Source organism: Pelophylax lessonae (assembly GCF_965119305.1).
Source record: "Pelophylax lessonae genome assembly, chromosome: 7".
Lineage (NCBI taxonomy): Eukaryota > Metazoa > Chordata > Amphibia > Anura > Ranidae > Pelophylax > Pelophylax lessonae.
In genome coordinates, this window is record NC_138774.1 from 41,622,615 (window position 1) to 41,641,191 (window position 18,577).

The 18,577-nt window shown below is 46.9% G+C and overlaps 1 protein-coding gene across 1 annotated transcript in view; it reads left to right on the plus strand.

Moving 5' to 3' along the window:
- Positions 1-18,577, plus strand: part of LOC309559758 (class I histocompatibility antigen, F10 alpha chain-like) — a gene marked incomplete at its 3' end in the record, with an annotated part of 301,690 nt that overhangs the window by 7,714 nt on the left and 275,399 nt on the right. The window contains exon 2 of the mRNA XM_082263194.1: positions 13,200-13,460. Coding sequence (XP_082119320.1) covers positions 13,200-13,460 — 261 coding nt within the window. The remainder of the gene's footprint in view (positions 1-13,199; positions 13,461-18,577) is intronic.

Sequence of the window (18,577 nt, forward strand, 5' to 3'; positions counted from 1 at the left end):
TCCCCTGCTGTCCCTTCTCAGCTTCAGGGATCCAATCCCTCTACCTCTCAGGTCGGACCTTCTATCTCAGGGTCCTACTCTGCACCCATGCCCTGCACGTCTGCACCTCAGGGCTTGGTTCTTGAGAGGGGTAGGTTGGAAGCTCTCGGATGTCCAGAAGAGGTGATTCCGACTCTCATGAGTTCAAGAAGACCTAGCATCAACAGGGTATATGAAAGGATATGGGCCAGGTTCATGAGTCATCAGGCCCAGAGGTCAGGTCCAGTAGGTACACCTACTGTTCAGCAGATTTTAAGTTTTTTTGCAATCTGGTCTGGATCTGTCCCTCTTGGTTAGTTCTCTCCGGGTGCAAGTATCCGCCATTTCAGCCTTCACCGGAATTCAGTGGGCAAGTCATCATCTGATTCAGCAATTTTTTAAGGGAGCAGTCAGGCTTAGGCCTCAGAGAAGGCCGAGATTTCCAAAATGGGATCTTCCATTAGTTTTGGACTTTTTTTCTTCAAAGGATGTTGCTTCCATGTCTATCAAGGAACTTACGTTGAAGACAGCATTTTTGGTGGCCATTATCTCCGCTAAGAGGGTCTCTGAGATACACAATTTGGGTCACAAAGAGCCTTTTTTGACCTTTTTTCAAGACAGGGTGGTCCTTATCCCTATGCTGGGGTCAAATCCAAAAGTGACCTCTGTCTTCCACGAAAATGCTGAGATAGTTCTTCCCACCTTCAGAACTGATGAGAATTCTTCAGTCCATCCTCTAGACGTGGGCAACACTCTAAGTCAATATTTGGAGGCCACATCCTCCTTCCGCCAATCGGATTTCCTTTTCGTTCTGCTACGTGGCAAAAAGAAAGGAATGCGTGCATCTTCCAGAGCAGTGGCTGCGTGGATCGTTCAGGCTATCCAATGGGCTTATAGAGCGAAGGGCTTGGCTTCTCCAGAGGCGATTACAGCTCACTCTACAAGAAGCGTTGCTACGTCTTGGGCAGCTTCCAAGCACGTCGCACCTGACGTGATCTGCAAAGCAGCATCCTGGTCATCTGTTAATACTTTTCTTTCCCATTTATTGTTTTGAACCTGCTGCTTTATCTTCCGTTAATTTTGGCGTTCAAGTCTTGTCAGTTGACAGTGCCAATTAAAGTTTTCTTTGTTCAGCATCTTCCCACCCGGGAGTGTATAGCGAGTTATTTCCCAAACGTATGCTGCCATGGAGTCTGTCAGGAAAACGGAAAATTTATATCAAATACTTACCGTAATTTTCCTTTCCTGATGGACTCCATGGCAGCAGGAGTCCCCTCCCAATTCCTGAGTAGGCTAGTTACAGAACACTGATGCTGAAAGGGAGCAAAGATTTATGGGAGTGGGGTCCTATGAGGTAGGAGAGGAGGCGGGGCCTACCCAAACGTATGCTGCCATGGAGTCCATCAGGAAAGGAAAATTACGGTAAGTATTTGATATCAATTTTCAGTTTTTTCCCAAAAAACTGCATTTGAAAGACTTCTGCACAAATACAGTGTAACATAAATGATTGCAACATTCGCCATTTTATTCTCTATGGTCTCTGCTAAATATATATATACAGTGCATTGCGAAAGTATTCGGCCCCCTTGAACTTTTCGACCTTTTGCCACATTTCAGGCTTCAAACATAAAGATATAAAACTGTAATTTTTTTTGAAGAATCAACAACAAGTGGGACACAATCATGAAGTGGAACGAAATTTATTGGCTATTTCAAACTTTTTAACAAATGAAAAATTGAGCGTGCAAAATTATTCAGCCCCCTTAAATTAATACTTTGTAGCACCACCTTTTGCTGCGATTACAGCTGTAAGTCGCTTGGGGTATGTCTCTATCAGTTTTGCACATCGAGAGACTGAAATTTTTGGCCATTCCACCTTGCACAACAGCTTGAGCTCAGTGAGGTTGGATGGAGAGCGTTTGTCAACAGCAGTTTTCAGTTCTTTCCACAGATTCTCGATTGGATTCAGGTCTGGACTTTGACTTGGCCATTCTAACACCTGGATATGTTTATTTGTGAACCATTTCATTGTAGATTTTGCTTTATGTTTTGTATCATTGTCTTGTTGGAAGACAAATCTCCGTCCCCGTCTCAGGTCTTTTGCAGACTCCATCAGGTTTTCTTCCAGAATGGTCCCTGTATTTGGCTCCATCCATCTTCCCATCAATTTTAACCATCTTCCCTCTCCCTGCTGAAGAAAAGCAGGCCCAAACCATGATGCTGCCACCACCATGTTTGACAGTGGGGATGGTGTGTTCAGGGTTATGAGCTGTGTTGCTTTTATGCCAAACATAACGTTTTGCATTGTTGCCAAAAAGTTTGATTTTGGTTTCATCTGACCAGAGCACCTTCTTCCACATGTTTGGTGTGTCTCCCAGGTGGCTTGTGGCAAACTTTAAACAACACTTTTTATGGATATCTTTAAGAAATGTCTTTCTTCTTGCCACTCTTCCATAAAGGCCAGATTTGTGCAGTATACGACTGATTGTTGTCCTATGGACAGAGTCTCCCACCTCAGCTGTAGATCTCTGCAGTTCATCCAGAGTGATCATGGGCCTCTTGGCTGCATCTCTGATCAGTCTTCTCCTTGTATGAGCTAAAAGTTTAGAGGGACGGCCAGCTCTTCGTAGATTTGCAGTGGTCTGATACTCCTTCCATTTCAATATTCTCATTTGCACAGTGCTCCTTGGGATGTTTAAAGCTTGGGAAATCTTTTTGTATCCAAATCCAGTTTTAAACTTCTCCACAACAGTATCTCAGACCTGCCTGGTGTGTTCCTTGTTCTTCATGATGCTCTCTACGCTTTAAACGGACCTCTGAGACTATCACAGTGCAGGTGCATTTATACGGAGACTTGATTACACACAGGTGGATTCTATTTATCATTATTAGTCATTTATGTCAACATTGGATCATTCAGAGATCCTCACTGAACTTCTGGAGAGAGTTTGCTGCACTGAAAGTAAAGGGACTGAATAATTTTGCACGCCCAAATTTTCAGTTTTTTATATGTTAACAAAGTTTGAAATATCCAAAAAATTTCGTTCCACTTCATTATTGTGTCCCACTTATTGATGATTCTTCAAAAAAATGTACAGTTTTATATCTTTATGTTTGAAGCCTGAAATGTGGCAAAAGGTAGAAAAGTTCAAGGGGGCCAAATACTTTCTCAATGCACTGTATATATAATGTTTGGGGGTTTTAAGTCATTTTCTAGCAAAAATAATGATTTTAACTTGAAAGCAACAAATGTCAGAAAAAGGCTTAGGCATGAAGGGGTTAAACTGCCCTCACTTACAGATGGAAATTCTTTCCTTTGGTCTAAAAGACAGAAAAGATACATTGTAAAACATTGTGTTTATAGTTATCTCACACATTGTGTTTATAGTTATCTCACAGCCTTAACAATGTTGTAATCATTTGCTGGAAGCTTTTTTTTTTTTGACAGCTGTGAGTGAGCAGTAAATGGCTCTGTAAGAGCCCATTCACACTAGGGCGACTTATTAGGCGACTTGTGTTGCCCCAGGTCGCTTGACATAACAAAAGCAATGTTAATCAATCAGTGCCGTCTTAATTGGCACTACTGAAGTCTTCGACGACTTCAGAAAATGGTCCTGTACTACTTTGAGGTGCCCCAAAAAACAATAAGGTGTAACCACTCTTCTCCTGCGCTTGGTATCCAAGCCCCTCGACCACACTCCTCACGGGACTGATAACTGGCTTCTCAGATGGCTAAGGTCTTGCTGCCCATATCGGACTGGGGTAGTCCACTGGTACTAGAAGCAAAGAAAACAAGAAAGGGCGCACCGACCTAGCGCATTATCCTCAATAAAAGGCTTTATTTATGTAACATTAAAAAATGGCTACTCACAGACGTAGATAAAAAAAATAAAAAAAAAAATAGAAAAAAAAATGACAAAAAAATAATAAAGTTTTGAAAAAAAGAAAATTGGGTTCGCAGGCCTATGCATTTGGCCTGGTGGATATGGGGGGGTGGGGTTTACGACCCAGAAGAGGTGCCTATTGGCTGCCTTCTGGGGGCGTAACCTGGGCGCAGCAAATAGCGCTGAGCCACCCCCACCTTCGTGATATCCTGGCTGTGATTGGTCCAGTCTCCAGCCTGGACCAATCATCATCCAGGACATCGCTGACTCGCAATGGGGGCGGTGCCGGTGCGTGCGTCAGTCACGCACCGTCACCGCCCATCTCCTTCCCCGCCGCCTGGACCGGAACTGAAGACAGAAGACTGAAGAGGAGGACGTCCACCCCGCTGCTCGTCTCGGTTCCCGGAATCCCACCATCCCGCCGCAGTCAGAAGGTAAGTGATTGAAGCCAGCCTGTACCATCACCTGTGCCATCCCTATACCATCCCTATGCCATCACCTGTGCCATGCCTATGCCATCACCTGTGCCATGCCTATGCCATGCCTATGCCATCACCTGTGCCATCACCTGTGCCATGCCTATGCCATCACCTGTGCCATGCCTATGCCATCACCTGTGCCATCACCTATGCCATCACCTGTGCCATCACCTGTGCATCACCTGTACCATGCCTATGCCATCACCTGTGCCATGCCTATGCCATCACCTGTGCCATGCCTGTGCCATCACCTGTGCCATGCCTATGCCATCACCTGTGCCATGCCTATGCCATCACCTGAGCCATCACCTGTGCCATGCCTATGCCATCACCTGTGCCATTCCTATGCCATCACCTGTGCCATCACCTGTGCCATGCCTATACCATCACATGTGCCATGCCTATGCCATCACCTGTGCCATGCCTGTACCATGACCTCAAAGTCATGCAATTTTTTTAACGCGTTTTTGCCGCGAAGCAATACCTATTACATTTTTCTTTTTGCGCCCCCCCAAAAATTTTGAGCACCAGCCGCCACTGGATAAAAGTATATCGTATCAAGCTAGATTGCTCAACTGTCCGGGTTTAGTCCATATAATCGTCCTTGACCGATGAGATGACGGCTGACGCGTTTCGAGGCCTAGCCTCTTCCTCAGAGCCACCACTAATTTGAGGTGACCTGTGATCCGACTTGTCCCATATACTTCAATGGGAGTCGCCTCCTTATCTTAATTGAAGCGACTTGTGATCCGACTATCCATAAAAATGGTATTGAACAAGAAAAAAAAGAGCATTTTTCTTATAATTTGTATTAAAACATGAATATGTCTTCTGTCCACCTGGCCGTTTTTCTTGCAGGCATTTATCGGGCATTTTTTGAGGCAGGCATGACTTTTTTGGATTTAGTGTCTGGGGGGTCTAAAAAGTGTACCTGTGAAGTTTCAGCTCTGTAGCATGTTCAGAACCCCAAAAAATTTAGCATTTTTCTTATAATTTTTATTAGAACATTAATACGACTTCTCTCCACCTGGCTTTTTGTCTTGCAGGCAATTATCGGGCATTTTTTGAGGCAGGCATGACCTTTTTTGGATTTAGTGTCTGGGGGGTCTAAAAAGTGTCCCTGTGAAGTTTCAGCTCTGTAGCATGTCCAGAAACCCCAAAAATTAGCATTTTTCTTATAATTTTTATTAGAACATTAATACGGCTTCTCTCCACCTGGCTTTTTTTCTTGCAGGTATTTATCGGGCATTTTTTGAGGCAGGCATGACTTTTTTGGATTTAGTGTCTGGGGGGTCTAAAAAGTGTACCTGTGAAGTTTCAGCTCTGTAGCATGTTCAGAACCCCAAAAAATTTAGCATTTTTCTCATAATTTTTATTAGAACATTAATACGACTTCTCTCCACCTGGCTTTTTGTCTTGCAGGCATTTATCGGGCATTTTTTGAGGCAGGCATGACCTTTTTTGGATTTAGTGTCTGGGGGGTCTAAAAAGTGTCCCTGTGAAGTTTCAGCTCTGTAGCATGTCCAGAACTCACACTGAACCCACTGAACCCACTGAACCCACACTGCTGTATTAATAATTATAAGAAAAATGCTTTTTTTTTCTGGTTCTGGACATGCTATAGAGATGTAACTTCACAGGGACACTTTTTTGACACCCCAGACACTAAATCCAAAAATGTCATGACTGCCTCCAGAGACGCCAAAAAAATGCCCGATAAATGCCAGCAATAAAAAATGCAAGGTGTAGAGAAGCCGCCACACTGCTGTATTAATAATTATAAGAAAAATTATATTTTTTTGGGGTTCTGTACATGCTACAGAGCTGAAACTTCACAGGTACACTTTTTAGACCCCCCCCCCCGACACTAATCCAAAAAAAGTCATGCCTGCCTCCAAAAATGCATGATAAATGCCTGCAAGAAAAACGCCCAGGTGGAGAGAAGCCATATTCATGTGGTCATAAAAATTATAAGAAAAATGCTCTTTTTTTTTCTGGTTCTAGACATGCTACAGAGATGAAACTTCACAGGTACACTTTTTAGACCCCCCAGACACTAAAGACATGCCTGCCTCCAAAGACGCCCAAAAAATGCCCGATAAATTCCAGCAAAAAAAAAAAAAAAAGGAAAGGGAAATTAGGTCACAACACATCATATTCTGATTGGCCAAATACAGAGTCCTACAAAGTCGTCTCACGTCAAGTCGTGCCGAAGTCGTGCCGAAAGTCGCGCTGAAGTTGCGCTAAAAGTCACGCTAGAAGTCGCCCCTTATGAGGCGATTTTAGTGGTCGCGGCAGTGTGAACCGGCTCTAAGAATCTAGGACATGCCATTTTAAGATCGTGGGGGGGGGGGGGGTCGAGATCGCAATTTTTTAATGATTAATTGTGCAGCTCTAGACCCCCCCTCGGTACAGACCCCCCTCCACTAAGTATAGACCCCCCTCCAAGTATAGTCCCCCTTCAGTACAGACTGCCCTTCCTCAGTATAGACCCCCCCTGCAAGTATAGTCCCCCCCCCCTCAGTACAGACCGCCCTTCCTTGGACGGCACAGTGGTGTAGTGGTTAGCACTTTCACCTAGTAGCAAGAGGGTCGCTGGTTCGAATCCCAACCACGACAATATCTGCCTGGAGTTTGCATGTTCTACCTGTGCCTGCGTGGGTTTCCTCCTGGTACTCCGGTTTCCTCCCACACTCCAAAGATATGCTGGTAGGTTAATAGGATGCTGTATAAAATTGGCCCTACTGTGTATGAATGCGAGTTAGGGACCTTAGATTGTAAGCTCCTTTAAGGTAGGGACTGATGTGAATGTGTAATGTATATGTAAAGCGCTGTGTAAATTGACAGCGCTATACAAGTACCTGAAATAAAATAAATAAATATAGACTCCCTCCACCAAATCTAGTCCCTCTCAGTATAGACCCTCCTCCCTCAGTACAGACTCCCATCAGTATAGACCCTCCTCCCTCAGTAGAGACCCTCCCTCCCCTTATGCACCTGGGCAACGGGTGGGGGAGGATTTAGTGTCAGATTCTGTCACTGCAGGGAGACAATTGTTTCCTAAAGCCCCGTACACACGTACCGAATGTCGGCCGAACGATCGGCCTTCTTTTGTCTGGTGCTGTCCTGTCGGTTGAAAAGTGCAAAAGACTGCACACGAATTTTGTAGGCCAACAACACAGCCGACTGCAGAAGTGATGTCATGTGATGGTTAACTTTCCGTGTGTTTTTTCTTTTCTGAGCATGCCCAGTCTTGCTAATCTGCTGTTTGTCGGCCGAATTCTCTACTGACTGGCGAACAATCGGCCGTTCTGGTGACAGCCAACAAAAATTTTATAGCCTGCACACCCAATTCTGTTCGGCCGAAAAGTCACTGTCTGTTGTCGGAAGCATCATACTAACAAGCCGACAATCGGCCGATCGTTCGGCGGCCGAATATTTACGGCCGACAATCAGTACGTGTGTACGGGGCTTTTGTGTCCCATTCTCACTGCAACACAGCCTACCACTGTACTGCAGCATGCAGCATTTTACTGCACCGCACCGACCCAAATTACACCACAATCACACCAATGCATCGTGCCGTCTGACATTGCAGAGAATGAAGTGTATATTTTGTACAGTTTAACCACTTCTGGACCGAAAGGTTTTACCCCCTCAATGACCAGGCCATTTTTTGCGATCCGGCACTGGGTTACTTTAACGGAGAATTGCGTGGTTGTGCAACGCTGTACCCAAATAAAATTGATGTCCTCCCCCCCCCCCCCCCCCCAAAATAGAGCTTTATTTTGGTGGTATTTGATCACCTGTGCGATTTTCTTTTTTTTTTTTGCGCTATGAACAAAAAAAGAGCGACAATTCTGAAAGAAAGCAATATTTTTCACTTTCTGCTATATAACATTCCCCAAAAAAATGTAAAAATCAAATTTGTATTCTGCTACATCTTTTTGGTAAAAAAAAATCCTAATTAGCGTATTTTGATTGATTTGCGCAAAAGTTATCACGTCTACAAACTAGGGGAAAGATTTATTTCATTTTTATTTATTGATTTTTTTTTACTAGTAATGTTGGCGATCTGCGATTTTAAGCGGGACTGCGACATTGCGGCGGACAGATCAGACCCCTAACTGACATTTTTGACACTTTTGTGGGTACCAGTGACATTACTACAGTAATCAGTGCTAAAAATATGCACTGTTACTGTAATAATGTCACTGGCAGGGAAGGGGTTAACACAGGGGCGTTAAGTGTGAGCCTAGGGGGTGTTTTCTAGCTGTGAGGGGGATAGGCTTGTGGAATCAACACAGGGACCTGTGATCCTAAATGGAATGAACACAGGCTCTCTGTTCATTCCAGAGAGAACAACAATCTGCTTTGTTTACAACAGCAGACTGTCATTCTCTCTCCACGGGGAGCGATCGCAGGTGTCCGGTGGGCCCCGTGGATCGGCTTCCCTGCTGCCTAATGGTGGTGTGCGCATGCCCCAGGAGCGCTCCCGTGAACCCCCATATAGGTACTGCGGTTTGTGCAGCTGAGCCAGCCTGCTGCAGTATATCTGTGGCGGGTGGTCAGCGAGTGGTTAAATGAAAACGGTGCAGCAAAAAACAAAGGGACAGTGTGCTGCGCTGAATCATGCACCACACTAGCCAGTAGGCAATGCAGCGCGGGCAGAACATTGAATCACTCTGGTTGCTCTGCGATTTAGCATTGTACATGTGTGAATTCACCCTTACAGAAATAAGACATTCTGTATTTCTTTATTTTACATGTTGTTGCAAACAAAATAAAGAATAAAATCCGCACTGCAAGGCTCGGGTCACACTACTGCAATCTGATTTTGATCCGATTTCAGTGGATTGCAATTTGCTTGTGTTTTGGATGTGATTTGCATATTGAATGGGGCAAAAATGTGCTGTTATTCACACCAAAGTAGTACAAGAACCTTTTACCAAATCGCACAGAGTTGCATTGATGTGAATGATTTCCATGGTCATGCAATTCTGTATGATTTAGGTTGCATGGGAAATTGCACAAGTGTGATCCAGGCCTAAAACAGAGCGCAATTTTCTGCACCACACTCACTGTACATTGTGGGGGCTGCATTACTAACATGGGGTCACATATATATTTTATTATCTGTCACAGTGAATTGGCAGATCATTTATACTGATTCGACGGCCTTACATGAATGACAATGTGCATTGTATCCCCCATTACCACACTGCAAGGTAATGCAGAAGTGTGAATTCAGCGCTAAAGGGAAGCCCTGATACCGGCACCATCTACTCACCATTATTATTCTCCGATTACATTCAGCTGTTGGGAGTTATTGAATGCAATCCCCCAATTTATTATCATAAATTGTCCCTCCATGATTGCAAGCTCTGTGTGCGCGGGGGCGTGGCTTGCGCACGTGCTGGTTTGACGCCTGACCTGAGAGCTCTCCGTACCCGGCCGACAATACACGCAGCATACGGGAAGCACAGCAACTACCGATGCTCCATCAGGTCCCGCATACCTTACAGCACACCCGGGGAGATGTCTAGCCAAAAAAGGAAGGACGAACGGGGCCCCAAGAAGCTTACAGCCTTCTTCTTTAAGCCGTCCACACAGCCTGAGGGAATCCAAGATGGCGCCGACGCGCTGTCTGACCACGGGAGCCCTGCGGCCTACACGGATCTGACAGATGTGATCCCTTTACCGGGAGAGCCCACATCGCTTCCACCTATGCCTATTCCTCACCTGCGACCCCGGTCTCCTGTAGTCCTGCAAAGACCCGTATGAGTTTGGACCCAGCAGAATCCTCTGACCCTTCAGTGAGTACCTCCTTTGCCTCTATGTACTCCATGTCTGCTCTACAGTCTTCTATTGCTGCACTACGGGCCAGCCTATCCTGGACACTATGATGAAAAATATGCTCATTACTTTTCAATCCTCACTTATGGCTAACCTCACCACTATTATGCATAAGTTCTCCTGTGAAATGAAACATATGGGCAATAGGGTGTCACGTATAGAACAGCATAGAAAAGCATGGAAGAATGCACTGAAACAGTGAATGAGCTCATAGATGCCTACCATGACCAGATAGATGATACTGAATGGATCAAACATAAGCTGGCTTATCTTGAAGATCGATCACGCCGCAATAATGTTAAGCTGAGAGGCATCCCAGAATCGGTTCAACCTAATGAACTGCTGCAATATGCATCTACTATGTTCTCTACGTTGGTACCCGATCTGACCCCTATAGAACTGACTATAGACAGGATTCACAGGATCCCCAAGCCTCGCCACTTAGAGGATTCAGTCCCCAGGGATGTGTTGCATGCACTTTTTTCCAGCTAAAGAGAAAATTCTCCAGACAGCTGGGCACCCTGCCTGTGCCTTATGCAGAAATACAACTCTATGCAGACTTGTCCCAACATACCCTGCAACAAAGGAGGCAATTGAAGACGCTTACTAAAGCTCTTTTTTAACCACAAAATCCCGTATAAATGGCATCACCCTGCCACTCTGCTCGTACTTTCAACGGGATACCGCACACCATTTCCACTATTGAGGGCGGTATGAAACTCCTTCACTCCTGGGGAATCATCTCGGAACCACCAAAAGGTTTTCACGATGGTCCAAGACATTCTCCCCCATCTCGCTCCAGGACCCCTCAAGGGCCTGTGCGACAGAAGCATCAACCATGATGCATAGCACTTCTCCTTATTAGCAACATTTAGCCCGGCCGGGCTACGTCTTTGCCTCTGCTTTTTGTTAAGTGATCCTTTTATCCACCTGGGTGGAGATCCCCCACCTATTTGTCAGTAAGCCTAACATAGGATACCCCTTGCTGACTTCTGTTCACCACTTGGTGACTCAGTTCATATATATAGAGTTCTATCCTAGCAGCTCATATACTTGCACCAGTAACTGTGTTTTTGTTCCTTTATTGCCGCCTGAGCAGCGGCGCTTGTCCTTTTTCCTTTTGTTTCTCTTTTTGTTCACCGCATAGTGCCTACGACCAGCAGCAGTAACACCTGGATCTCGAAACAGTAAGTGACCGCCACTGATAACCTGTGTGACCATCCTTTCGCATCTATTGCTCCAGAAGAGAGTGGACACTCGTACTTTCCTTATCCTCAATATATAAGGTAATATCTCTCCTTCTCATCTGGTATTAACTTCCTCCTCCTTGTAAATAACTCTTGGATACCATGTTCTTCACTATCCTGTCTTTGAATGCAAGAGGACTTAACCACCCCACAAAGCGGGCCTCCTTATGGTCTACAGCCTACTCTCTAAAATGTGACATCATCTGTATACAGGAGACGCATTTCTCCCAATCTGCAACCCCCAAGTGTAGTCATGCACAGTTCCCCGTTATTTATATGGCATCTGGGAAGAAGAAGCATAAGGGTGTCCTCATAGCTGTTAGGCAATCCCTGACCTTCCAACATCACGAGTCCATTCTGGACCCCAAAGGTCGCTACATCATTCTACGGTGTTCCATAGACAATCAAAATTATACCTTAGTCAATCTTTACGCTCCCAACAAACACCAGATGCCATTCATACGCTCAGTTGTGGGCAAAGCAAAGTCCCTCCAGTGGGGCAATCTACTTCTATGTGGCGACTTCAATCTGGCCCCGGACAGCACTATGGACACATCTGCATCTCCTAGGAAACATAATATGTCCCTCTCCAAGTACCTGTGGGAGACTGATCTTTATGACGTGTGGAGGTGCTGTCACGCAGCGGAAAGGGACTATTCTTACCTTTCTCCTCGTCACGGCACCTACTCGCGTATTGACCTGTGCATTTCTGATAAACAGATTTTGGAACATGTTTCATCGGTAGAACTCCACGCGGCCACCTGGTCGGATCATTCTCCATTGACCATATCTGTGACCCATGGCACTCCTGCACCTGCACAATCCACGTATGTATGGAGATTACCTACCCATCTATTATCAAATTCAACGTACACAGATGAAGTCCAATCTCATCTGGATAATTTTGTGATAGAAAATTCTCTCCCTGACTCTGACCCGTTGGTCGTGTGGAATGCTCATAAAGCTGTTCTACGTGGAATATTTTTGCATTTGGGTGCTAGGGAAAGGAAGAGGAGAACGCAGCACTTCGATGACCTCACTAAAAAACTTGCCTCCTTAGATTCCCAAAATAAGCAAAACCCTTCCCCAACTCTGCAGTTGAAAATTTTTGCGCTCAGACAGGAACTCAGAACTTTCCTTCTAGAAAAATACAGTTACTCTCTTAAGAAATGGAAAGCCACCACCTATTCTACTAGTGACAAAACTACCAAAGCCATGGCTCTTCGTATTAAGGGGCAAAGAATCAAATCTAAAATAGCCTGCAAGCTCTGTGTGCGCAACCATCTGCACACTCATAGGGCCACAATGCAGGAGTACTGCAAGGATTTATCTCTGCTCTTTATTTACTTTCATACATCACTATGAGTGTCCGTCTGTCTTTACAGCAGGTATAATAAAGCTGCAATGCTGCCAATTGTATAATGTTACCGTCATACATCATTGTGACACTACAAGACCCAATCCCTCTTCCCAATACCCCCCTCATGGTATTGTACTGGGACAGGACTAGCTGCCATTACATCATACATGATGGTGAGTGGAGATCAGAGATACATGGAATGACCGTTCATAGATGGGATTGTTGTATTAATAATACATTCATATCATCTTTATCACATTGGAGGGATTATTTCAGTACATTGTTCTCTTCACAGCATTATAGTGTGTGATGTGTAGAGGATGTATATATAACCGTCTGTATGTCTCTCTATCAGACAGTCACACTCTGCGATATTATAACACCGCAGTCTCCTCTCCGGGATCCGGAATCCCTGTGTACTCTTCTGTCGGATATGTGGATGATCGGGAGATAACAAATTATAACAGTGACACCCGTCAGCATCTTCCAAAGACTGAGTGGATGAAGAAACTGGAACCTGAATACTGGGAGGGACAGACACAAATAAGTCGGGGCAATGAGGCTGTTGGCAAACACCATGTACAGACATGGATGAAACGATACAACCAGACTGGAGGTGAGACAATTCTTACATTTCTATTTCTTTATTACACCGAATACAAACTCTGCAGACAGGATACAGGGGGGAGGGGGAAGAGATGAGACATTCTATGAGACAGATTTATAGAAGATCACAGCTTGGTGAATAAATTCCTCCCTCATCTGATCAGAATTATCATCACATCTATAAAATATACAGAACTACTTCTTATAGGAATCCTGGAGTGAGAGAGATATGGAGGCCGCCATAGCTGACCTCTAAGGCCTCATGCACACGGGACGATTTTACAGCGAACGTTTTTGGTGTCAGACGTTTTTTTCTGTAGCCAGTAATCTCCCCCCATGTTCTCCTATGTCTCCATGCACACACAGGCTCTTATCAGCAGTTTTGGCAGGGGGGTTTTCTGGCTGGAAAAAATCCCAGAATTAGTGGGATCTGAGAGGAGATTTTCAGCTGTAAAAATGCTCTAACTCTAAAAAAAAGCTTAAAAACGCCTAAAAAAAAAAAACGCTGAAAAATGCGGCTATTCTGCGTTTCTCAGCATTTTTGAGCCATAAGCTTTTGTGGGAATTTAGTTTTGCTAAAAACAACTAAAAAACGCTTCTGCAAAAAAGCTGACAAACTCCTTCTACAGCTTTCTATGGCGTTTTGCTAACATCCAGTGTGCATGAGGCCTATACTCGGCTCCCTATCTCCCTGGCTCTCTTCCTCATTCATTGCTTTCCATATATTTGGGGTCATGACCCCAGAACAAGAAGCTAGATTAAAGTGTATGTCCAGTCAAAACCTTTTTTCTTAATTTTGAATAAAGTGTGGAAAGGTAAGTGCCCCTGCCAGGTTTTTACACCCACTTGCTGTCCTACTGACTACATTTTACCAAACCAAAAGTCAGGGAAATCTCTTACAGCAACACAGTTATAGATAAGTATGATTTTATTTTTTAGAGTAGAGGAAGGATAGAACTCATGTCAGATATTTCATTCTGTCTTTGTCCCTGTCGCAGAGTTTTTCTTACTTCCTGTTTTGGTTGTCAGCAGGACAAGAAATGAGCCTAATTCTCTCTAGTGGAGCCCCGGGGAGCAATAAAAACTGCAGGAGTTGTAATCCTTCTTCACTCTCTCCAAAACTGGAAAAAACATTTTTGGCTGACTTACACTTCAAGACTTTGCTCTGACTTCACTTGCTGCATGCTTTTTCCCATGTGAGTGAATCGGAGTATTAGTGACAAAAAGGAAAGCCATCCAACAGTTCTAGGAGAATGTCAGCAATGGGAGGCAGCAGACTTCTCTCAGTACAGGCTGTGTCTGTTATTTAACCCTTAGACAGCCATACTGATGTAATGCAGTACAGGATCATCATGATGACAGTTAAGGGGTAAAACAAGCTCAGTGCTGCAATAACAGTTGTGATCAGTTTCTGTTCTCCTCTGTATTAGTCCCGGTAATCATTATCAGCAAATCAGAAAGTAAGGGGAAATATTACAATGACCGAGACAGCAACAATCACCTACTGGGGGTGTAACCCTTCCCTACTCCATCTAAAGACTAAAATAGTTTCATCTATACATACACTTTAACTAGAGATCGACCGATTATTGACAAAGCCAATATATTGAGGGCCGATATGCACTTTCCCCGATGTATCGGAATCGGCTTTTGAATTACCAATATTGCCGATATTTTCGCGACGTCATTCCGTATGTTGCGCGCACACGTCCTGCCTTCTAACACCGCCTCCCACACCTGCGCGGCCCAAACGTGACGCCATTTTACCGCTTAAGACCGCCTCCCACGCCTCTCACAGCCTCATGTTACAGCCTGCTGCAGTCCGGTCACGCTGCCAGCCATCCATCCACCCACAGGCCCTGGCCTCAGCCACCCACCACAACATGGTGCCAGCTAAAGCGAGCAAGCAACCAGCCACCCAGATGACACCAAGCCAGCCACCGTGACCAGTGTTCCAGCAAGCCAGCAGCTACCCGCCACAACAGGCCAGGGTGAGTGAGTGACCCCAAGCCAGCCACCCACACAACAGGGTGACCCCAAACCAGGCCCCCACCACAGTGTTCCAGCAAGCCAGGCCCCCACCACAGTGTTCCAGCAAGCCAGGCCCCCACCACAGTGTTCCTGCTAGCCAGCCACCCACCACAGTGTTCCTGCAAGCCAACCACCCATAATGGGGTGACACCAAGCAAACCAACCAGGCACCACAGAGACTGTTCCTGAAAGCCAGCCACCCACCACAGTGTTCCTGCAAGCCAGCCACCCACCCACCACAGTGTTCCTGCAAGCCAGCCACCCACCCACCACAGTGTTCCTGCAAGCCAGCCACCCACCCACCACAGTGTTCCTGCAAACCAGCCACCCATAGGAGGGTGACACCAATCCAGCCACCCACCACAGTGTTCCTGCAAGCCAGCCACCCATAACAGGGTGACACTAAGCAAGCCAACCAGGCACCACAGAGACTGTTCCTGAAAGCCAGCCACCCACCACAGTTTTCCTGCAAGCCAGCCACCCACCACAGTGTTCCTGCAAGCCAGACACCCATAAGAGGGTGACACCAATCCAGCCACACACCCACCCCAGTGTTCCTGCAAGCCAGCCACCCATAAGAGGGTGACACAAATCCAGCCACACACCCACCCCAGTGTTCCTGCAAGCCAGCCACCCATAAGAGGGTGACACAAATCCAGCCAGCCACCGCAGTGTTCCTGCAAGCTAGCCACCCATAACAGGGTGACACCAAGCCATTCAACCAGCCACCACAGACTGTTCCTGAAAGCCAGCCACCAATAACAAGGTGACACCAGTCACCAAGCCAGCCACCCATCCATAACAGGGTGACACCACCAAGCCAGCCACCACACCACAGACTGTTCCTGAAAGCCAGCCACCAATAACAAGGTGACACCAGTCACCAAGCCAGCCAGCCACCCATCCATAACAGGGTGACATCACCAAGCCAGCCAACCAGCCACCACACCACACCACAGACTGTTCCTGAAAGCCAGCCACCAATAACATGGTGACACCAGTCACCAAGCCAGCCAGCCACCCATAACAGGGTGACACCAAGCCAGCCAGCCAGTGCCACCACAGTGTTCCTGCAAGCCAGCCACCCAGAACAGGATGACACCAAGCCAGCCACACTGCCAGGCATCAGCCACCAACCCACAACAGGGTGCCAGTGCCAGCATCAGCAGCAACTTCAGCTTCAGCAAGCCATTTCTTTAATCTATTTTGTGTCTTTATATGGAGATGAGGAGAGAAAGAGTAAAAGTGTGGTCTGGGACTATTTCTTGTCTCAACCATCTCCAGGAAAAGCAGCAGTGTGCAACACATGTACAAGCAACATAAGCATGGGATCAGCCACCCACCACAGTGTTCCAGCAAGCCAGGCCCCCCACCACAGTGTTCCAGCAAGCCAGGCCCCCACCACAGTGTTCCAGCAAGCCAGGCCCCCACCACAGTGTTCCTGCTAGCCAGCCACCCACCACAGTGTTCCTGCAAGCCAGCCACCCATAAGGGGGTGACACCAAGCAAGCCAACCAGGCACCGCAGAGACTGTTCCTGAAAGCCAGCCACCCATCACAGTGTTCCTGCAAGCCAGCCACCCACCCACCACAGTGTTCCTGCAAGCCAGCCACCCACCCACCACAGTGTCCCTGCAAGCCAAACACCACAGTGTTCCTGCAAACCAGCCACCCACCACAGTGTTCCTGCAAACCAGCCACCCATAGGAGGGTGACACCAATCCAGCCACCCACCTCAGTGTTCCTGCAAGCCAGCCACCCACCACAGTTTTCCTGCAAGCCAGCCACCCACCACAGTTTTCCTGCAAGCCAGCCACCCATAAGAGGGTGACACCAATCCAGCCACCCACCCCAGTGTTCCTGCAAGCAAGCCACCCATAAGAGGGTGACACAAATCCAGCCAGCCACCTCAGTGTTCCTGCAAGCTAGCCACCCATAACAGGGTGACACCAAGCCATTCAACCAGCCACCACACCACAGACTGTTCCTGAAAGCCAGCCACCAATAACAAGGTGACACCAGTCACCAAGCCAGCCAGCCACCCATCCATAAAAGGGTGACACCACCAATCCAGCCAACCAGCCACCACACCACAGACTGTTCCTGAAAGCCAGCCACCAATAACAAGATGACACCAGTCACCAAGCCAGCCAGCCACCCATCCATAAAAGGGTGACACCACCAAGCCAGCCAACCAGCCACCACACCACAGAATGTTCCTGAAAGCCAGCCACCAATAACAAGGTGACACCAGTCACCAAACCAGCCACCCACCACAGTGTTCCTGCAAACCAGCCACCCATAGGAGGGTGACACCAATCCAGCCACCCACCACAGTGTTCCTGCAAGCCAGCCACCCATAACAGGGTGACACCAAGCAAGCCAACCAGGCACCACAGAGACTGTTCCTGAAAGCCAGCCACCCACCACAGTTTTCCTGCAAGCCAGCCACCCACCACAGTTTTCCTGCAAGCCAGCCACCCATAAGAGGGTGACACCAATCCAGCCACCCACCCCAGTGTTCCTGCAAGCCACCCATAAGAGGGTGACACAAATCCAGCCAGCCACCGCAGTGTTCCTGCAAGCCAGCCACCCATCCATAACAGGGTGACACCACCAAGCCAGCCAACTAGCCACCACACCACAGACTGTTCCTGAAAGCCAGCCACCAATAACAAGGTGACACCAGTCACCAAGCCAGCCAGCCACCCATCCATAAAAGGGTGACACCACCAAGCCAGCCAACCAGCCACCACACCACAGACTGTTCCTGAAAGCCAGCCACCAATAACAAGGTGTCACCAGTCACCAAGCCAACCAGCCACCCATCCATAAAAGGGTGACACCACCAAGCCAGCCAACCAGCCACCACACCACAGACTGTTCCTGAAAGCCAGCCACCAATAACAAGGTGACACCAGTCACCAAGCCAGCCAGCCACCCATAACAGGGTAACACCAAGCCAGCCAGCCAGTGCCACCACAGTGTTCCTGCAAGCCAGCCACCCAGAACAGGATGACACCAAGCCAGCCACACTGCCAGGCATCAGCCACCAACCCACAACAGGGTGTCAGTGCCAGCATCAGCAGCAACTTCA